The 23,613-nt window shown below is 37.5% G+C and overlaps 1 protein-coding gene across 13 annotated transcripts in view; it reads left to right on the top strand.

The window, feature by feature from the left end:
- DNM3 (dynamin 3) overlaps window positions 1-23,613 on the top strand; it is a 510,735-nt gene that overhangs the window by 395,651 nt on the left and 91,471 nt on the right. For 10 of the 13 annotated variants that reach the window (XM_044757592.2, XM_044757590.2, XM_070498083.1 and 7 more), the window contains one exon: window positions 2,720-2,831. In XM_044757592.2, the coding sequence (XP_044613527.2) occupies window positions 2,720-2,831 (112 nt within the window). Of the gene's footprint in view, window positions 1-2,719; window positions 2,832-3,461; window positions 3,650-10,562; window positions 16,303-23,613 lie in introns of those variants that run through there. The other 3 variants (XM_070498086.1, XM_070498085.1, XM_044757596.2) reach the window with 3 other exon arrangements.

The raw sequence follows: 23,613 nt of genomic DNA, 5'->3' as shown, positions 1-23,613 counted from the left end.
GTACTTGTACCTCTTCAAATATTTATTATTCTTCTCCTTCCCCTAAGACTTCTCCTTTGTTGATGGGCTGTTCTGATTGCTTTCTTCATTCTTTCTCTGACTGTTAAACCTCCTTAGGTGTCCTTTTATTTTTCTTTGTTCATTGCCACACAGGTGCACCTGCTGAGTACTTTAAGTGGACTCATCCCATGGACGTGGGAAAGTACAGACATCTCAGTCATCACAGGCCCGTAGAAGGCATGTTGCCAGTTACCTATGGAGGCACCAGAAGGGAGCCTTTCTTCTGCATTAGTATAAAGAAAACTCAGACACTCCACTCTTCCTGAGGGCCAGAGGATCAGGCACACTCAAGGGTCCTGTGATCACTGAGGGACAGCTCCACCAAGGGGCTGCTACATGCTGGTCCTTGCCTTAGAGTTCTCCTGCTGTGGTCCCAATGCTCTTGTTCAGCCCAGAGCAAGAAAGTGCCACAACAGCTATCTAGCTCACATCCTCTACCTGAGTACCAGTCCTAATGTCTGCTTGACTTAAGAAAAGAGGATGTATTTGACCTGAGTTGGAAGTAGAGAGGAAGCAGAACACAATTAGGCCATCACCTTCCCAGAATCCCCTGGGGATATAATGATGAACATAAGAATGATACATTCCCTGTCCTCATGGAGCTTATGGGCTAGTTGGGAAGTCAGATAGTATCAAAATAAATAAGAAAGAAAGCGAGATAAAAAAAGAAGAAGAAACCCACATATAATTCTGAAATCACAACTTTGATTAGCACTATGAAGGAAAGGTAAATGGAAATATCAAGAATGTATGAAATGGGAGCTGACCTGGTAGGGGTGTCAGGGAAGTGATGTCTGAGGAAGCGATGATGGAGCTGAGATCCCAAGAAAGAGGAGGAGCTAATTGTGTAATGAGGGAAGGAAAGAGAGCGACAGGCAGAGAGAGCAGCATATTCACAGACCTTGGGAGTCAGCACGGCACATGTGAGGAACTAAAAGAAGGCCTCTGTGGCTGGGGAAGAGCAGAGTGTGAGAGAAGCTGGAGAGGAAGGTAACGATGGGTCAGACCATGCAGGGCTCGGTAGGCCATCATAGGGAGTGTGGTCTCTCTAAAGCAGGGAGCCGTGGGAGTGTTTTATACCAGAGGTAAAAATATCTGATTCATATTTTCAGCAGATCATGAGAATTCAAGGAGAGCAAATTTAAAGGAGCCATGTGATGCTAGGAGACCAGGGAGAAGGTTATCATTGCAATCTAAGGGAAAGGTGATAGTAAGATGGTGGTCAATATACAGGAAGTACACTTTTAGATGGTAAAATGGAAGAGGGGTATGAGAGTAGAAGGTGTCAAAGATACCCCCAAAGTATCTGGATTACACTGCTGCTGCATGAAATAGAAACACTGTAAGAGGACCAATTCAGTCATTCATGTCAAGGTCTCTTTGAGATACTCAAGTGGAGAAGACAATATGCTGTACGAATCTGGGGCAGGTCTGGACAGGAGATAGAAATACGTGAGCCATCTGGGTTTAGGTGGACATTGAGTCTGTTAGGCATGAATGAGAATACCTTGGGAGAGCATTAGAAGAGAAAAAGATTGTTAATCTCGTATACTTCTCATATCTCTCTAAATTGTATTACCTTTTCTGGAAAAGTGATTGGGAATGTGTATCAGTGTCTGAAAAAGTGATTATAACTTCCTACAACTATTTATAGGAATCTATCCTTAGAAAATAATAGCAATAAATGTGACAAAGGCTTATGGATAAAGATATTCACTTAAGCATCATTTATGAATGCAAAAAAAAAGGAATGACAATTATCTAATATTAGAAGGAGATTAACTATCATATATTTATATTAATGAATATTATGCCATTATAAATTGGATGTTTATAAAGATGTACTGTAAGTAGATGACCGTGATATAATAATAAGTGAAAAACAAAGACATAAAATTGATAGAGAGATAGTAAAACGGAGATAGAGGAGGAGAGAGAGAGACAATCTCAGCTGTGTGAAAAATGCATAGAACAAAAGAGTATAAGGAAGTAATCTGTAAACAGTGGAAAAAGAATGATTGTTACCATTTTCATACTTTTATCTAGTTTCCAAAGTTTTCAAAATGTGTATGTGTTGCATCTTATGTATTATTTTATTATTAGGAAAAGAAATATAAAATTATAATATTATCCCAGTTATAAATATGTGCTTTATAGGCATTTCACTCTGTTAAAGAATGGTTAATGTTCTTTCCTTTTCACAATATTGATGAGCATTGCTGTTTTGAATCTATCATAGTATTTGAGGTTTGTAAGATTACTGGCATGCGTTTTAAAGTTTTATGAGCCATTTAGAATAGTTTCAGAAAATTGATCTAATTACTAGGCAATAGCAAATCCATCCCCCTCAGACCAACTCCCCTTCAGTTGGCACCCAGTGTGTCCTATTGAGAGTATTTGCATTTCCTTCACGTTTGAATGCTCAGCAGTACAGAGGACTCTGAATTCTTTAATGTGAGAGGCTTTTTGAAGTTATATAATGCACAAACATAGGAATTTGCTAATTATTTTAAATACAGTGAATTGTTTTTGTTTTTCTCCAATGACTGTCAGAAAACTGTCCATTTGGACTGTCTCTTGTATCATCATTGTCTGCAGTGCTATAAAACTGTTTTGAATTTGGCTCAAAACTAAAAGCATGATTTTTTTTTAACTCCAGGAATGTTTACAAAGACTATCGCTTCCTTGAGCTGGCATGTGATTCACAGGAGGACGTAGACAGCTGGAAGGCATCTCTACTAAGAGCTGGGGTTTATCCTGATAAATCTTTAGTAAGTTGGATATATGTCTTACTTAAAAATTACTAACCATGTTTAAGAAAACATAATTCTACATATTATATGCTGACGAAACTAGTTCTCTTTTGACTTAATTAATTTGGCACAGTTTTAACTGCTACTTTGCTTATATTTCTTTTTCTCTGTTAGGTTTCTATTTTAAGAAGTTTATGTATATATTTGTTAAAGAAAATACCCTACTCTGCCATAAAACATAATATATGTGATCTCAGACCAAGAGAGAGTTTCTTTGTTTTAGTTTAAAATTTTGTTTTCTTTTTTGTGCTGTTCCACAGTTGTTATAGTATTAATACAAGCAGTTTATAACATTCTTCATATAGTCATAGTATATATATCAATTATAACACTGATATTTCATATTCTTAAAAATATACTTATTTTTATAAAAATCTACCTCCTTTCATTATGTCTGTATTACCTGTACCCATAATTATATCTGTAAACTCTGCTTAATGTTATCATGAGTGTGAAAGAACAAAAAAAATATTGCTATTCCCACTTATCTTTATTAATATCCTTCAAGTGTCTTGGAGACACTTCTCTCATTCAAGTTAATAAACAGATCTTCTATTTGTGTTCTTTGGAAAATGTAATATTACACAGACTAGTCTGGAGTTAAACTTCAGAGGTCCTACCCACCATATGCACACGCTCCGTGAAACAGCCTCTGCAGACGATGCTTCTCACGCTTCCCTGCTGCTTCGTCCAAGACACTGGACTATCAAGGACTCCCCAGAACTAAAGACCTGAGACTGAGCCATGGGGAGCTAGTCCAGCTTGATCCTGTGGTGCTTGCTTGGCTCCAGATCAGTATATAGGGCTGATCATGCACAAGTTCGGTTCTTTGCAGGCACCAAAAAGGGATAGAGTCTTTTCAAGAGGAAGTCTGAGATATGGGTGCAATGTGGGACAATTGATGCGTCCCTGGGGGAATTTCAGACCTGACTGCATCCCTGAGGTTACCTCGGAATTTAACAGAGTTCCAGGGGTAAAGGATTGAAGATTTGTGCCAAAATCTTCTCCTTATTGCTGTTATTTTAGCTCATGCGTAGACCTCTTAACCCCATCCCAACCTGCATTTGTCTGGTTAGCACCTAAAACAATGAACCCCCCACAACATGCCCTGTGCCCTCCAAGTGAGGTGAAACCAGACCCTTTCCTGGTGATCCCCAGGAACAGAGGTATCTGTATACGATTTCCATAATTGTTGCCCAGTTCTTACCAATTGTGTGCATACATATTTGCATAGATATATACCGCTCTAAAGACCACACATAAAAAACTAGAATACTGCTTCTACTTTTGTTGTTAATTCTTAGCATTACTTATTACTCTTCCCTATCCATTGATGGTAGTGTGTTTAATTTCACAAACATTCTATCTTAAAAATGCACATATACTTCGTTTTTCATTCATTCATTTCATAAAAGCCTGTTGCACACACGCTTTTTTCCTGGCAGTATTCTAGGCACTAGCAACAGAGGGGTGAACGAGGCCCCACCCCCAAGAAACAGCTGTCAAACAAGTGAACTAATCAATGTCAAATTGTATAGTCTGATTTAAGGGAGTGATACATTCTATAAAATAAAATAACAAAGTAAGTTAAAGGGGCAGACAGTGAGAGTGAGGGGCAGGCGAGATTTATTTTAGTAAAGGTGACTAGGGAAGGCCCCTTTGGAGAGCTGACATTTGAGTGGGCTCCTGAAGTAAGGGAGGGAGTACATGATATGAAGTCTGAAGAAGAATATTGGTGGCAGAGGACTGGCAAGTGCAAAGCCAGCTCAGTATCTTACAGGAACGAGAAAGTCAGTGCGTCTGGAACACAGTGAGGGAGGGCAAAGGTGGTTGCTGGTTTCCAAGAGGGTGGTCAGAGGCAGAGTGTGTAGGCCTTGAAGGAAGTGGTGAGCATTTGGGTGTTATTCTGAGTGAGATGGGAAGCCATTAGAGGGCTTCCAGCCAGGTAATGACATGATAAGATTTACATTTTTCAAAGATCGTTAGGGCTGGGTTTACGGGAAGCAGTTGAACGTGTGGGTCTAAGCACAGGCTTTTGTGTCAAACTACCTGGATTGAAATTCCAGACGCTCACGTCCAAGCTGTGGGATCTTGGGCAGGCTGCCTAGGCTTTTTATGTTTCAAGATTCCCATTTCTAAAGTGAAGATGACAAAAGGCCTCTAGACATAGTGGGTTCGACAGGATTAAGTGAGATAATGCAGGGAAAGCACTGAATAGGGTGGGCACAAGGAAGCACTCTTTATTTATAATAATAGTGATGATGATGATAATCATAGTAATAATTTTCATCACAGACTTCTTTCTTTAACAAATAGAGGAGAGCTAAAACACTGTGGGTATTATAATATAGCCCAATGAGATTAGAAATACTTTATGCTATTTTCTGTCTTTCAAATATGCTTGGTTATATAAAGTATCAACGTGTGTGTGTGTATCTTCCTTACATGCAACTGTCATGTTTGTGAAAATGTTTTCTTAAGTCATGATTTTGTCCGTTAAACTTATTTTAAATGCACTAGACAAGTTTGCTATTTAAAGAAATTATGTAATGTGTCTCTTGTGAGGGAAAAACTGTCTTAGAAAAGCAAAATTACCCAACCTTCAGTGAGCTGTTTTTATAAATCTGGATTTTCATGTATCCATAGTCCTACACAAAGAAGATACTCAATGAAATATTTGCTATTTTTTATCAGAATGCTCAATTTTAAGCAAATCTAGAGTTCTCCCACCCAATCTGTTTTGATCTTTTCACATCGTTTTGTTTATAAACACACATTTGGTACAGTCACTTGGAAGATCGAGACAAAGAGGTTTTTCACTACATACCAAAGACATGACAGGAAATTAAACTTGGCAGTGTGCCCGGAACGTTGCTTTTTCTCAGTTTTCATCGTAAACAATATTTGCATTTCTTATGCACAATGGCTTGACTTTCAGATGTTTAAATGGCAGCTAACTAGTGAAAGCACTCTGAGTAGAAGCTTGTCTAAACGTTCCATTTTGTGAACACGCTTAGATTCGGGGAAGGGGTACTTTTAGGTACGGTTATTCCTAACGTAGGAAGATTTGCTGAAGAAGTCAGATTAACTTATAACAGATGTCTCTCCCTCAGTAAATTTTTAGGCCTCTGGCGTGTCATTTTGTTTTTTTATCAGTAAACCATTGAGTCAACAGCAAATCAGTCGATTGCTACCCTAACAATGAAATATTTCTGTGTCATACGTGGACGTGAGTCTAAACTCAGTAAGTTTTGCTTTCTACACAAGATACCTCTATTTTGACTGGAAAAAATTCTCCATAGATCATTTTTTAAAAATGTATAAATGCTTCATTTAGATAAACAGCCATCACCCAAATTTGAATGAAATGGTGTTCTGGACAGTTTTTTTCCAACTAAGGTTGCACTTTTTTATAGCATGCTTTTGCCCATTGTACTTTTTCCTATCACGTCCACACTATGGAATGTTTTTATGTCACTCATCATAATGTTCTGCTACCCTGTTTCATCCGTCTCTTAGGTCATTTCTTGGAGTTTTCTACACATTTCTTTTTCTCTCTTTCTTTCCCTTCCATCCTCTTCCCCCACTTCCTTCCTTCCCTTCAGCTGTCACTGTTATGGTGGACTCAAGAGACTCGAAGACAAAAAAGATACAATTCTTACTTTATAGAAATTCAAAGTCTAGTGGAGCAGAGAGATGCAAATTACAGTGTGATAAAAACTGTAGTGGCTATCTGTATAAAATGGAACAGTCCAACTATATTTCCATCTTCATTTTCTAGTTATCTTCTATTTTCTAATTACCTTCAGTGCCTTAATCTCTCTGGATCCAAAGCAAAATGTAGACATCTTATCTGAACAGTGTAGTGTGTGGCCCTCAAAAGGAAAGGAGGAGTCCTGGGTTCAGTTTCCCGCTGTGCCACTGACTTACTCCAGGAATTTAGGCATAACCTCTCTGAGTCACAAATGTAGCACTCTACCAGTCACCTGATCTTTATGAGCAGCCACAATATTTTAAAATATATTTAAATTGAATTTGGATTTAGCACAATTTTATTTCTTTTATTTCTGTTTCTTGGCCATTAGATTGAAATTATAACCACTATAAAATTAATATTGTTAAGTAAGGGTATAGGATTTTACACAGTTTCAAAGTAATAATGTTTCTGATGGAATTAATTAATAGCTTTTTTTACTGATGAGACTGAGATAAAAAGTTTCTGTGGGGGGCTGGCCTGGTGGCTTAGTGGTTAAGTTCCAGCTCTCCGCTTTGGTGGCTGGGAGTTCTCGGGTTCAGATTCCAGGTGCAGACCTGTGCCACTCGTCAAGCCACACTGTGGCAGCATCCCACATACAAAATAGAGAAAGAGTGGCACAGATTTTAGCTCAGGGCCAATCTTCCTCAAGCAAAAAGAGGAAGATTGGCAACAGATGTTAGCTCAGGGCCATTCTTCCTCACCAAAGAAAACCCAAAAACGTTTATATGTGTGTATATTGTGTGTGTGGGTGTATCAGTAGTAACAGGCTATAATTAAAGAACTTTTAAAATATTATTTTACTGACACACATACATAAATTTTTCCTATAAGGGTGAATACAGATAAATATGAATTTGATTAAATATCTGAAGAACATGATATAACAAATGACTGATTTTCTGGCACAGTTTTGTCAGCATACAATATGATTCAAATTATATATAAACATTAAGGAATTCCAAATTCTTTGGAACGTTTTGTGTGCAGTGAAATGAGATAGACTTTAAGTCAAATCCACTCATGTTTGGATCTCTCCTCTTCCATTTATTAGCTCTGTGGCTCAGGCTTATTTAACTCTCCAGTCGTCTATTCTTTTTTTAATCCAAAATAATAATACCTTCCTCTGAGTGATTTTATAGGATTAAATGAAGGCTATTACACACTACATCTAGCTCAGTGCCTGCAACTGGGTGAATGTGTTCAATGCCATGTAACCTTTATTATTATTATTGAAAATCATTAATGTGTCCATGAAGCTGTAATTCCCAATTTAGTAGTTCCCCTTTCTTTGGAAACTCTCAGTGGGATTGGGGCATGTGAGGGAGAATTTCCCCAACTGTTGGCTGAGGAAGCCAAGTTGCTTAGGGGAGCCTTGGGCTTATGCTGCCCTGTGGGCAGTCCAGCCTTACAGGCTCCACCGCTCAGCCGGGAGTGAGTCAGAGGGCTGTCAGGCAGCATGAGGATTCATAAGCCTGCCTTCAGATGCTGGCCTGCTGGCCATCTGAAAGAAGCAGCCTGCAGACCCGTGCATGCCTTGTAAGTAAATCTGAAGCAAATTCAGTTTTGCATGTTTGTAAGTCATACACCTCAGAGCTTTCTACGAGGTTTCTGTTAGCTGTATGGATAATGCTCCTCCCATATAGTGTATGCTTTCTTAAGAGATGAAAAATGACCGTAGAAAGTGAAACACCCTGGAACTTCACTATACCTCTGCATTAAGGATTCTCTCAATCATAATTAATGATTTTAGGACTGCTTTGGAGGCTGAAGAAATTCCTTTTGGATAGACTCTAAAACTAAACTTTTCTCTGTGGCAAATGCCCTTTAGAGGAGAGGGTCTCTGTATCATTCTAGGGGGAGAATAGGAATGGCCACAGACCTCCATAAATATTTATTAATATGGCAGTGACCACTCATAGGCATTTATTCAGCCATCTGATAACACAAGACTGAAAATGCCCATGCTTGGCCAGCTACACGTCACTTTGTTCTTAGCTTATTCAGCAGTGCTTTGCACAGAACTCAGAGCAGCTACATGACCAGTTCTGAAGCATTTAGCTTTCCTTCAGTGGAGGTACTTTCAGGGATCTACACATAAATTGCTGCCACACAGAACAGTGGAGGGAATTATAAAGCATTTACAGTCTACCGTTCATGACTGTTACACCTCTCTCAGAATAGACAACTGGGAAATGACTGAAGGAAACAAGAAATGGCAAAACCACACCACGTCCTCCTCTTGTATGTTCCTTGGATTTAAGGATTGAGGCCCCCTACTCTGTGACATCATTATTGCCACTACAAATAGAACCATCTGCCGTCGATCTGGGAAGCCAGTCATTCCCTAATGTGCAAAAATACTTGGTTGAACTCCTGAAACTTATTTGCTAGATCAAAAGCTGCGCTGCTGTGGAATGCAATAAACTCCATCTGTTTGAGGTCTTTTCAGCAATATTGCACTTCTTCGGAGAACCGGGGTCCCGTTATTCTATAAAGTACTATTTTACTCCTGATAAAATTCCCTGTGGGGATCTTTATTGCCTTATTGAACAGTCAGCATATTCTTTACAAAAGACTCTTTTTTTTCCCCCTTCACTCATTCTTGTACCATTATTTGTGTCTCACATAAGCCCGTGATGTTAACGGTTATATCACGGCAACGCACAATGCCAAGAAGCTTCTCTACACTATGTTATCAGTGTCTTTAAATTTATGTTTATTAAATATGATAGTCGTGATGGTCCTTGGATTAGACATTTCCCCAGAGTCACCAATTGGCACTGTTTTCAAGAAAATACACTTCTGCAATCGTTGCCTTACCGCTCTCCAGAAAATTTCTGTGTATTATTTCCCCCTCTACATCCTCTCTTAAACTAAATGCCGGATCTCCAGCCCGGCCTGTTTCTCCACTCCGTGCTAGCTCTCCTCCACAGACACACACACTTTACTAAAGGCTCCCTTCCACTCCACATCTCAGCGAGAAATTCCTGCTGGGCCCCTTGTGAGAAGCATTCAGATCTGGTCCCTGCCCACATCCCATCGTGTCTTCCTCACAGGATCTGACCTTGCGAGGACTCAGGCTGCCCTGGGAGTAATGAATCACCATTTTATTTTTTTAAGCCATATGTGAGTTAAATTGTTTGATATAAATCATACTCTTGCAGCTCCAGTTTGAAACAGGAGAGCCATTTGCCTGCTGCCTGTCGCTGGCTGCTCTCTGTGTCTCTATCCAGAGTGTCCCTTTAGAAATGACTACATTTCTGTGACTAGCCTTTCCAGACCCATTTTCTTGAATGTGGACCAGTGTTTGTTTTGGCCACATCCCCACTATACAGTTTTCACTTCCCATGCCAACCCGAGACAAAATTCATTATTTATGAAATAAAAGAACGGTACAGATGGAGGTCATAACTTGGTCTGCTTACCCTGTCTCCCCAGAACCACCCACTCCTTTCCTCTGCTCTCTTTTCCTTTTTTTTCCACCTTCTTTGAAACCAAGGATGCAGTGTTTGTTTAAAAATGCATTGGCTGGTGAAATTTTCCACTGCTTGGCATGTTGGAGGAGGGGCTGTCAAGAAAGGGCAAGCCAACATACTAAATACTTTGCCTTTCATGCTAACAGTTCACTTATTACCAATTCAAACCAATCCTTTTTGGCCGGGTTCCCATACTCCAAGCATTCTGAGTAGTAAGAAGGGGGAAATCTCTGTCGTAATTTTCTGCTGTCATAAATGTATAATTTCATTTAATATAAGTGGATTCTTTGACTTGTCCGTGAGCTGTGAGTGCTGTATGTGTGTGTATGGGATGTCAGTTAATAGCTAAATTATTTGTTTTGATTTTGCTCCAGCACGAAAAACCTCATAATTTTAAAATAAATTTATGTTTAACATATTTCTTTTTTGTTTTTTTCCTTGCGGCTACATGCACAGGGGAACAACAAAGTAAGTTCTTTGACCTACTGCAGCTCCTCTTTCTCTCCAGCCCCCACGGCCCTCCTGCATGTGTCTTGGCAAGTGTGTTTCTGTGCACGTTGAAATGACTGTCGTCTGTGACAGTGCACAAATGATATAGGGTGTGCAAATGTCAGAAAAACATGCCTTTGGACTACCATAATGGCTGTTCTGTTTTGACCTTTTGGAAGGGAAATATTATGTTCTTCAGGGTTGGTTATTGGGCAGTTCAGAGAGGTTGATATTATAAGGAAAGAGATTGACACTGAGAGCAAAGATTTTGAAGATTTAATATTGGGGGCTCTTCTGCAGAAACAGTGTGACTGTTCTGATGAATCTGATGAAACTCAGTGCAGCTGAAGTTTTTGACCAAAAATCAAAGCTCTTATGTTAATGTGCAGTTATAAAAACCCCAAACTGGAGTCTTAAATAGCAGGATGGCTGGCTTTGTTGGTAAAACTGAACTAGATCAGTGCTCTGGCTTTGAAGGTGCCTTAAAATGGATGGAGGAGGGTGGGGTCAACATTTGACTTGGCTTCTGTGCCCTTGATGTATTCCAGCTGGATGGAAGCAGGAGGGTGTGGGGAATGAGGGGGAGACTGAAATGTGTATGATAGATTTGTGAAGCTAGGCAACACACACAAATGGTGGAAATTAATGTTGTTGTGTAATAGATAAATAAGCCATTTAGTAGTTTGTAAGATTGCTAACTTGTTTAAATTTTAATTCAACTTTTTCAAAAGATTAGAATTACCTCTCATTTATATTTGTTATATAATAATAACATAGTTGGGGAAGATAGTCTTAAGCTTAGCGGGATGATTTGTTTTTCATTTTTTTTCTGTGGAGAATTATTAGTTCTTCATCCTACCAGGTGGCCCACTTAAAATGGGCCTCATTGAATACAATAAGAATTGAAAAGAATCGGTTATATAAGGGCTCGCCTGTATATTTAGACCAGCTGGAATTCATCAAAATTGCTATTCATAAGCCATACATATAGAATGTAAAACAAATGTGGGAAATCTTACCGTTTAATTCAATGGAATGTGCTATTATGGAATAAGTTGACATAGATGGTTGGTATTGAAAATGTGTCACTCTATAAATTTATATCTTGATATAACTGCTCATGACCCAAGTAATAATATTTAGTAAAGTTAAAAATAATACAAGTAAAGGCATTTGTGAAGGAGCAAAGGGGTGAATTCAGCCCACTAATAGTTCACTTTTTTAAAATAGCAGGTAACTTATGAAATTGATTAAAGATTTCTTACGCAAAGTAAAGGATAATATTTCTAACTAGTACTACCACTATCGGAAAAAAATATTTGGACAAAATACAAAAACCCATATTTTAGTTCTTATACTTTACAGTGTGTTTCAGTTCTGGAGTAGTAAGTGTGTCTGATCCTGGTCTACTTACATTACACTGAGTCCCTGTCTACAGTTTCCTGTTCTGCATCTTCTGTTTGTTTGTTAAGGAGCCTGAGCTAATAGCAAGCCTGTGCATGCTGAAGATGAGGGAAGCAGCTGCTGATATTTTGGGGAGGTGCTAACCCTTAGGCCACTTGAGAAGCATTTATAATTTGCCTCTTTCTCGAGTGATTCACTGATGACTTAGAAGGCATTTGTAAAATTCCCAAAAGAAAACACTTCTCCGCAGCAGGAGTCATCCATTTTTTTGTGTCTTGCGTAGTCAAGTTCTTCTGGGTAATAAAATGTTCAGTTTAATAGAGTTGACTGATTTTCAAATATTTATAACACAATGAGCAATAAAACTCAAAAATTCCAAGCTGCTTCTCATTAAGGATACCTCTAGGATGATGCAGAGGGCCCTCCGAATCTCCAGGCACCTGGAGCCACCGTCGCACCCTGAACAGTTGGTACACGTCGAGGGGGGAGCTTCAGGTGTTGGTTAGACTTAGAGTGTTGGTTGGAGTGTCAAAGATGTAAGCACTTACTTTGATTTTTAATTGAAGAGTAGCTGCTTGGGAGGTGCTGATATTTATTGCCTGTATGCCTTCATTTTTAATTGTTTATGTTATGAAAAAGTGATAGTTTGTGAAAAAGTATAATACTGGTACTTTTAAAACATGATTATTATACTGACCAAGGACTCTGGCACGAAAGAGCCTCATCAAATAACAAACAGCACATCTGCATGCTATTTTCCTTTAGCTTAGAATTTCAGTATAAATGGAAAACACTGGAGTACAAGCTGTGCTGTCTCCAGAGTATAGATCTGGAGTCTTCAAAGGGAGAATATGAGATTCTTTTTTTCCCTCTCATGCTGGAATGCTTGTTCTGAGTTGTCCCCAAGGCAACATACCTGACTTGTTGACTGCCATATACGTGAGCCAGCTGTAAAAGGTGACTCATTTTAGACTCACAATGGCTGTTTATTTAGTGAATGGCATTTTATTATTTATGATACTAACCAGACTCTAAAGAGAATGAAGCCTGCTCAATTAGCGTTTCTCTAGATGAGCAGAATGAATGGATTCATCTTCCCACGTACATTAAGTGTGGTGCGCACACACACACGTGTATTCTGAGGTATATGAAACACCCCTACTATTCATTTTCTCAGTGACAGCTGAATCGAACTGCTTCATCCATCTTTAGGTTATGCTTAGAGTTTGGAAGCTAATCCTCTAAACTCCAAGGAAACAAACTTCTGCAAGAGACGCACATTTAGATTCACATTACGAATGAATGATGAAACAAAACACCAGTGTTCATGTTCCTCTTTGAACAATTATACGTATTTTGTTATTTCTCCTCAAAAAGCAAATTTTCTGTTTTAGAAGACATCGTAGTTGCTCAGGAAGAATTTTCCTTTCAGACCCATTACTTCTTTTTCCCCTTGAATGATTTTCTGCTGGCATAGTGGTACCCTAAACTGCTTAGGGTGGAATCTGTCTCGTCCTGAGAGGGGTTTCCCTGGCCCACAAAGTCCAGGTCAGTGTCTTCATGAGAAGGAACCTTGGACTTCCTGAGTAGTTTTGAGAATGGGAACAAGTATGTACAATACCAGGGAGGTTTGTTTTTCTTTTTTTAATTTGTTTGTTGATCACAAATGTAAATCACAATGTCATTTTCAGAACTGAGGCCTTCAAGTAAAAAGTAATCTCCATGTTTTGTCCTAGGAAGAAGACATTTAATTTCCTTCTTTAACATGATGCCCTCTCTTGGTAGGCATTTCTAGAAATTTAATAGGCATTTAATTTTATTTCTTTATTGAAGACTTTTCTTGATTAAATATCTTTGATATTAAATTATGCAAATTATAGGTAGAGAAAATACTAGAAGGAATAAAATTCTGTAAGTAAAACTCTCAAATTTCTTAATGATGTTGGTGCAAAAACACAAATGAAAATTAAAAAGAATCCTAGGTTCAAAAATGAATACTTCAAAAAATTTTAAATTATGGGGAAAAGCTACATTTAATCTCTTCCCTTATAAATCTTTTATTACCTTTGAAAGAGAAATTTACTATCACTTTACTTATGATTTTTTAAACTAAAGGATTCTTATATTTCCCCCAGCAGAAGTATGAAATTGACTGCCTTGATTGGCTAGAAGGAGCATTTGAAAAGGAGAAATAGAACCAAGACATGCGAAAGCAATTTAAAAATCACGAAGTTTTTATTAAGTTCTAGTTAGGTCCCATGCAATAATTTTATACATATTGGAGGGCTTTGATATTTAAGAAAAGAAGAAGGAAGGAAAATCAGATTTAAACACCTATTTTTACAACATTTAAAAAATGCTTTGTCTAGTGATTTCCCAACACATTCAGCAAGACAAGTGAACATTGTCAGTCTCCTTGAAAGGGAAAAACAGTTATTACCTCGAGTGCTTATTTTGGTGATCCATTGGATTCTAGCAGTCATGTGCAAAGATAGAGTGTGCTAAATCAAATGTCACCAAAACATACTATACTGAAGGACACAGATGTTAAATCCATGTTAATTTGTCTTCCTCTTAGGCGAGACCTTCAACTCCTAAACTCCTGTCCTTGGTCGTAGGTGAGAGAGTATAGACAGGCAGTGAAAACCCAGCATCAACCCTGGAAATGGAAATGTCTTGATGATGTGAGTTATACTCGTGGTAGATGAAAGGAGAATTACGACAGTATTGTGTCGTAATGTACATTTCCTCTCTTATATTTAAAATGCATTAGTGAAAGTCAGAACGTTCTAAGCAGTTTAGGTATAGTCAGCTCAATTAGGGTTATTTACTTTCTTTGAATAATGTATATACTTTTCCTGATTTTCTTAAAGAAGTTTAGTAACTGTATTTCCTTGGGATTTAAGGAGAGCCCATCTGGTTCACTTAATTTATGCATAACCCAGTAAGAATATCATTAAAGTTAAAAGAAAGGATGAAAACTCACTGGCCTCAAAGTGTTGTTGTCATTTCATGTGCATATAAAAATGAATTGTGTGTCTCAATCATTGCAACACCAATAACCCTTTGATTCTTTTTTGGCAAACGAGTCTTAAAAGAGCATTGCTACTGCCTAGGTTTTGAACCTCCTGACTTTAACCTTCATCAGTTCAAAGAAAGGATAGTTCAACTGGAGGCAGAAAACTTTGCGAAGCATTTTGGAATCTATATTATGTTTCCAATTTATTAACCTTGCCAAATAGACTCTATAGAAAAGCAAGAATTGATCTGCTGCTCAGAAAGCTCACAGGGAGTGACAGCACAGGGACTTCTGAAGGGCGCTTGGGGCTTATTTATATATTTTTATTTCCTCTCTTGTATCTTTAGTTAATGAGAAATGATGTTAGTGAGGATAATTATGTCTTACATCATCACTTTTTTGACAAATTTTCTCTTAGAGTATTTTAGACATTTTCTTTTTGTGTGCTCCATGATGTTTTTGAATGGAATTGGTTTAACACTGCCCACATATAATAAAATTCTTCATACTTCTGTTTTGAAAGCACATTATCATCAAGTATGATTTTAGAAGCTTCATTGTGATAAGTTTTGTTTTGAAATTTAAAACCTTACAGAATCATTTTTATCAAAAAGTGGAAATTTGTTTCTTCTGTTAATTTATCTTAGTCTGGTTATCATACTGTACAGTGAAATCATAAGAACCACTGTAGTTGTAAGAGTTTAAAGTCCTTCACCCTATTGTTGGCAGATCAACTGGACAAAAACCAAAATAGAAAAGGACATGGCTGTTATACGAAATAAGGATGATTCAAAATATATGTTTGTATATTGAAAAGATATATAAATATTAGATATCTAACAAACTACAGAAAACTGGAGATACATAGCAAACCTTAAATGTAAAAACCTAGCTACTTAGTAATGAGAAAATACACTCCAACGTGGATCCAAATGAAATCAATGCTTAATTTACAAACTATTCGGAATATAATAACAATGAAAACACTGTACAGGACACATTATAAGATATAGTCAATGCTACGCATAGAGAAAAATTAATAACTTTAAATGGAATTATTATTTTAATGGAAGTAAATAAATTTGAAATGTTGGAAAGAGAGCAACAAAAAATCTAAGAAAAGAAAGAAATTAATAGTTAAAGTAAAAAGTAATGAATTAGGAAATAGTAAAAGAAAAATATGAGAGCTTAAACTACATACAGTTTAAAGCTTTTGTGTGGGACAAAAGAAAATAAACAGTTAAATGACAAATTAGTAAAATATTTGTAGCATATATAATGTACAAAAATGATTAAATATCCTCAAAATAGAATTGTTTCTATTCAATTCATTTAAAACAAAACAAAACAAAAACCTGCCTATTAGGAAAAAAGAAAGCTGGCCAAATCAATAGACATTCATTTAAGACCAAAAAAAAAAAAAAAGATAAATAGTTGAAAAAAAGTTTCAATTTCACTAGAAACCAAAAATTGTAAATTAAAGTAGCCAGACAGACATCATTTTTGAGCTTTCAGATTATGAGAAATGTGAAAGAATGATCCTGATAGATGGGAGCGAGGAAGCTATCCTTCTCATGTACTGCATATGCCAGAGTCTACTCAGAGCCTTCCCGAAGGGTGGCCGGTTTGGTGATACGTATCAAACGCCTTGGGTATGTGGTAACCTTTTGGCCAAGCAATTCCACTTCTAAATATTTATTTTTATTAAATAATTCAATAATTGTGCACAGGTATTTGTTCAAAAATGATTTTGAAATAATGTTCATAATTACCAATGTTTAAAAACATCATCAACATGTATCATAGATATGGTACAGCAATGAAATGTTATGAAGCAAATTTAAAAAAGTAAAAGATGTAAATATATATCAATTGCAGTGGAAATTTTCTTGATAAATTAACTGAAAAAAACACCATGGATAATATAATCCCATTTTTGCTTTAAAAATTTTATAGAGGAAGATATTTATATGTATATATTTGCACAGTAGAAATACTGAGAAGATATACACCAAAATATTAACAGTATGGGCACTTTAAATTTTTTTTTTTTTAAAGATTGGCCCTGAGCTAACATCTGTTGCCAATCTCTTTTTTTTCTTCTTCTCGCCAAAGCCCCCCAGTACATAGTTGTGTATTCTGGTTGTAGGTCCTGCTAGTTCTGCTGTGTGGAGCATGGCTTGATGAGCAGTGCTAGGTCCATGCCCAGGATCCAAATCAGCGAAACCCTGAAGCAGAGTATGCAAACTGAACCACTTGGCCATGGGGCCGGCCCCTCAATTTTGTTCTTGTGTCATTTTCTCATTTTTCTTGATAACTGTCTTCTGTACAGTTTTCAAAAACAGATTTTAAAACACACTCAAAAAAAAAAGATGAAAAAGAGGAAGATATATAAATGGAGGATGGTGAGAAAGAAACAGAAATATAAAATGGTGAAAACAAAATTCAGAAGGGTAAATACAGAGCTTAAATGGATTAAACTTTATAGGAAAGTCAAAGATAATAATATAGACAAATAGTTGAAGTTAAGCATCTAAGGCTCTACAAACTTGGCATAATTATGTAATCCTGTTTATTATTATTTTTGTAATTATTATGTAGATTTTGTTAATTCTTTTCCTTTACCCTGCAATGCAAATCTGTTACTTTCCTTGCTGAATGACATATTGTTGAAGGACCAATTTATGAGTTTTTGAACACTCATATTTCTTCATTAGTAAAGGCTCTCAATAGTGCCTTTATTCCACAGTCTCAGATTCTCTGTTATCCAACCTCCCCATCTTCCTGGACAGACCATTCTTACTTAAATTCTAGGTTTGTACTTGTCAGCACTGTCACCCCACTTTGACTGTGTTGTACATATCATACAAATAATGTGTATTATCTGAGGATTATCAGGGAATCATTTCATGGCCTAATTTGTGGCCGTTGACCTTCCAGTACTTAAAAAAATTAATTGGAGGGCCAGCCCAGTGGTGCAGTGGTTGAATTTGCATGCTCTGGTTCAGAGGCCTGTGGTTCGCCGGTTTGGGTCCCGGGTGTGGACCTATGCACTACTTGTCAAGCCATGCTGTGGCAGGCATCCCACATATAAAGTAGAGGAGGATAGGCATGGATGTTAGCTCAGGGCCAGTCTTCCTCAGCAAAAAGAGGAGGATTGGCAGCAGATGTTAGCTCAGGGCTAATCTTCCTCAAAACAAAAAAATTTAATTGGAGTGACATCAGCAACATGGTGTAGTGAGCTGTTCCCTTTATCTCTCCCTCTCAAACTAATACTAAATGGACATTCATTTGTCAACGAAGGGTACCCACACAGCACAACAGGACACGTGAGAGACCCAAGCAGCTATACATCTGAAGGTGGATGGACTACCCCCAGGGAGGTGGTGGAGATAGGTGAGCACTCTTTGGCCCCTTAGCTGCCCTGTGCACACGCATGACCACTCTCCTGGGTAGCTGGAGCACCAATAGTACCACTGTGGCCTGGAGGGTGGGAACAGGGGACAGCAGCCCTGAGCCCCTATGTGATCATGTTCCTGTCCAATGGGAGAGCCAATAGTGCTGCCACAGTCCTAGGGAGTGACTCAGGCTTGGACCCTGTGGGGAGGCCCCACTCACCAAGCCCAATGGCTGGTGCAACCTTAGGAAGAGATGGAGGCGGAACTACATGCCCGGGCAAATGATTTCCCCATAGTGTGAATGCCCATAGTACCACTATGCCCCTGAAGGTGGAAGTGTGCCTCAGCGCTACTGTGAGAGCAGGCAGTGGCAGCTCTGAGTCCCTGTGTGATTGGTTTCCTGTCCATTGGGGGAGCCCACAGTGCTGCTACAGTCCCCAGGAGTGGCCCAGGCTCGGACCACGTGAGGAAGCCCCACTCACCAAGCACAGTGGCTGGCTTAACCTTAAGAAGAGGCAGCAGCAGATCTGTGTGCCCAGGTGAATGCTCTCCCAGCTGCTGCAAGTGTGCATAATGCCCCACAATTTCCAACAGATGGAGTAGGCTCAGAAACACAGTTCCTGCTTCCCCCAGCAGTAGCAGGTGGAGTCTGTGACCTGATACTACCACAAATGCCCTGGCAAAGAATCAGTTCTTCAACACAATGAGAAACTACAGCAACAATTCAGAGCAGAAGGAGAATCCTGAAGTCACAGAAATTTACAGTCTAAATGACAGAGAATTCAAAATAACTGTCATAAAGAAACTCAATGGGTTACAAGAAAACTCAGAAAGACATTTCAGTAAGCTCAGGAGTAAAATTAATGAGAAGAAGGAATGCTTCACCAAAGAGATTGAAACTATAAAAAATAACAAAAAGAAATTCTGGATATGAAGAACACAATTAATGAAATAAAAAATATGAAATCTCTAAAAAATTGAGGTGATTTTACAGAGGAAAGAATTAGTAATTCAGATGATAGAAATATAAAATTGAGTCAAGTGGAGGAGAGAGAACTAAGATTCTTTTTAAATGAAGAAATTGTTCAAGAAATATCTGACTCAATTAGGAAAAGCAACATAAGGATTATAGGTATTCCAGAGGGAGAAAGGAGCAGAGAGTTTGTTCAAAGAAATAAAGCTGAGAATTTCCCAAACCTGAGGAAGGAGCCAGACTTATAAATACGTGAAGCCAAAGGAACCCCCAATTACATCAATACAACAAAACCTTCTTCGAGGCATATAATAGTAAAACTGGCAAAAATCAATGACAAATAAAAAATATTAAGGGCAGCAAGGCAGAAGAAAATAACCTACAAAGGAATCCCCTATCAGACTTTCAGTAGATTTCTCAGCAGAAACCTTACAGGGTAGGAAAGAATGGAATGATATATTTAAAATACTGAAAAACAGAAAGTTTCAGCCAAGAATACTCTATCCAATGAAACTATTCTTAAGATACAATGGAGAAATAAAAGCTTTCCCAGATAAACAAAAGTTAAGGGAGTTCATCACCACTAGACCTCCCCTACAAGAAATGATCAAGGATGCCCTCATACCTGACAGAAAAAGGCAAAGGTCTGCAAAGCTTTGAGCAAGAGGATAAATAGACAGATAAAAGCAGAAAACTTCACTTGTATTTCAGAACAAGGAGGCAAATAGTTAATTATAACTTAAAAGATGAACGAAAAGCATCAAAAGTAACTATAAACACTTCAACTTAGTCACAAAGTCACCACACAGAACAATAATTTGTAACAATAATAACTCAGAAGGAGAAGAGGAAAGGGATGGAACTTGATTAGGCTAATGAAGACAAAAGTCTATCAGAAAATGGACTATCTCATCTATGAGGTCTTTTATACAAACCTCAAGGTAACTACTAAACAAAAAATCAGAGCAGAGTCACAATTCATAAAAAAAAAGAGAGAGAGAGAACTGAGAAAATCTCCATAGAAAACCTCCAACATGAAATGGCAGTCAGAAATACAAAGTAAGAGGAACAATGGAAACATAGAACAACCAGTAAACAAGAGATAAAATGGCTACATTAAGCCCTAATATGTCAATAATTACTCTAAATGTAGATGGATGGAATTCTCCAATAAAAAGACAGAGTAGCTGGATGGATTAAGAAAGAAGATCCAACAATATGCTGTCTCCAGGAAACACATCTCAGCTCTAAAGACAAACATGGGCTCAGAGTGAAGGGATGGAAGGCGATACGCCAAGAAAACTGCAAACAAAAGAAAGCAGGTGTTGCTATACTTAGATCAGACAAAGCAAACTTCAAGATAAAAAAGACAATGAGAGACAAAAAGGGGTAGTATATAATGATAAAACAGACTTTCCACTAAGAGGACATAACACTTATGAATATATATGCACCTAACAGAGGAGCACCAAAGTATATACAACAACTATTGACAGACCGAAAGGGAGAAATTAACAGCAACACAATAATAGTAGGGGACCTCAACACCCCACTTACATCAATGGATAGATCATCCAGACAGAAAGTCAACAAGGAAATAGAAGATTTAAATGATACACTTGATCAGATAGACTTAATAGATATATAGAGAGCATTCCATCCAAAAACAGCTGAATACACATACTTCTCAAGTGCACGTGGAACATTCTCAAAGATGAACCATATTTTTGGAAACAAGGCAAGACTCAGTAAATTTAAGAAGACTGAAATCGTATCAAGCATCTTTTCTGACCACAATGCTATGAAACTAGAAATCAGCCTCAAGAAAAAAGTTGAGAAAGTCATGAACATGTGGAGACTAAACAACAGGCTAAGAACAACCATTGGATCAACGAAGAAATCAATGGGGAAATTAAAAAGTACATGGAGACAAATGAAAATGAAAATACAACAGACCAACTCTTATGGGATGCAGCAAAAGCGGTTCTAAGAGGGAAATTCATAGCAATACAGGCCCACATCAACAAACAAGAAAAATCTCAAATAAGTAATCTTAAACTATACCTCAAAGAACTAGAAAAAGGAGAACAAACAAAGCACAAAGTCAGCAGAAGCAGGGAAATAATAAAAATTAGACCAGAAATAAATGAAATAGAGACTAAAAAAAAAACGGTAGAAAGGATAAATAAAACTAAGAGCTGGTTCTTTGAGAAGATAAAATTGGCAGACTGTTAGCCAGACTTATCAAGAAAAAAAGAGAGAAGGCTCAAAAAAACATAAAATTAGAAATGAAAGAGGAGAAATTACAACATATACCACAGAAGTACAAAGGATTTTAGGAGAATACTATGAGAAACTACATGTCCACAAATTGGATAACCTAGAAGAAAAGGATAAATTCTTAGACTCATACAACCTCCTAAAACTGAATCAAGAAGAAATAGAGAATCTGAATACACCAATCAGAAGTAAAGAGATTAATACAGTAATTGAAAACCTCCCAAAAATAAAAGTCCAGCACCAGATGGCTTCTCTGGAGAATTCCACCAAACATTCAAAGAAGATTTAATACCTATGCTTCTCAAGCTATTCCAAAAAGTTGAAGAAGGTGGAACACTTCTTACCTCATTCTATGAGGACATTACCCTGATACCAAACCAGACAATGATAACGCAAAGAAGGAAAATTACAGGCCAGTATCACTGATGAACCTACATGCAAAAATCCTCAACAAAACACTGGCAAACTGAATACATTGATACATTAAAAAGGTCATACACCATAATCAAGTAGGATTTATACCAGGGACACAGGGATGGTTCAACATCTGCAAATCAATCAATGTGATACACCACATTAACAGAATTAGGAATAAAAATCACATGATCATCTCAATAGATGCAAAGAAAGCATTTGACAAGATCCAACATCCATTTATGATAAAAAAAAAAACCTCTCAGTAAAATGGGTATAGAAGGAAAATACCTCAGCATAATAAAGGCCATATGTGACAAACCCACAGCCAACATCATAATTAATGGTGAAAAACTAAAAGCCATCCCTCTGAGAACAGGATCAAGACAAGGGTGCCCACTCTTGCCTCTCCTATTCAACATAGTACTGGAGATTTTGGCCAAAGCAATTAGACAAGAAAAAGAAATAAAAGGAATCCAAATTGGAAAGGAAGAAATGAAACTCTTGCTGTTTGCAGATGACATGATTCTCTCTATAGAAAACCCTAAAGAATCCATCAGAAAACTGTTGGAAATAATCAACAACTGCAGCAGAGTTTCAGGGTTCAAAATCAACTTATAAAAATAAGTTGCATTTCTGTATTCTAATAACGAACTAACAGAGAACTCAAGAATACAATCCCATTTTCAATCGCAACAAAAAGAATAAAATATTTAGGAATAAATTTAACCAAAGAAGTGAAAGACCTATACACTGAAAACTATAAGACAATATTGAAGGAAACTGAAGAAGATATAAAGAAATGGAAAGATATTCCATGCACATGGATTGAAAGAATAAATATAGTTAAAATGTCCATACTACCTAAAGCAATCTACACATTCAGTGAAATCCCAATCAGAATCCCAATGAAATTCTTCAAGGAAACAGAAAAAAGAATCCTAAAACTTATGTGGAACAGCAGAAGACCCCGAATAGCCAAAGCAATCCTGAGAAAAAAGAACAAAGCTGGAGGTATCACAATCCTTGACTTCAAAATATACTACAAAGCTATACTAATCAAAACAGCATGGTACTGGCACAAAAACAGACACACAGATCAATGGAACAGAGCTGAAAGCCCAGAAATAAAACCACAGATCTATGGACAGTTAATTTTTGACAAAGGAGCCAAGAACATACAATGGAGAAAGGAAAGCCTCTTCAATAAATGGTATTTGGAAAATTGGACAACCACATGCAAAAGAATGAAAGTAGACCATTATTTTGCACCATACACAAAAATTAACTCAAAATGGATTAAAGACTTGAATGTAAGACCTGAAACCATAAAACTCCTAGAAATAAATATTGGCAGTACCCTCTTTGACATCAGTCATAGCAGTGTATCTTCAATTACTGTCTACTAAGGCAAGGGAAACAAAAGAAAAAATTAACAAATGGGACTACATCAGACTGAAAAGCTTCTGCAAGGCTGAAGAAGCCATGAACAAAACAAAGACAACCCACCAACTGGGAGAAAGTATTTGC

Source organism: Equus asinus, chromosome 25, assembly GCF_041296235.1.
Source record: "Equus asinus isolate D_3611 breed Donkey chromosome 25, EquAss-T2T_v2, whole genome shotgun sequence".
NCBI classification, from domain to species: Eukaryota; Metazoa; Chordata; class Mammalia; order Perissodactyla; family Equidae; genus Equus; species Equus asinus.
Note: the sequence above shows the minus strand (reverse complement) of the source record. Positions and strands in the feature narration are given on the sequence as shown.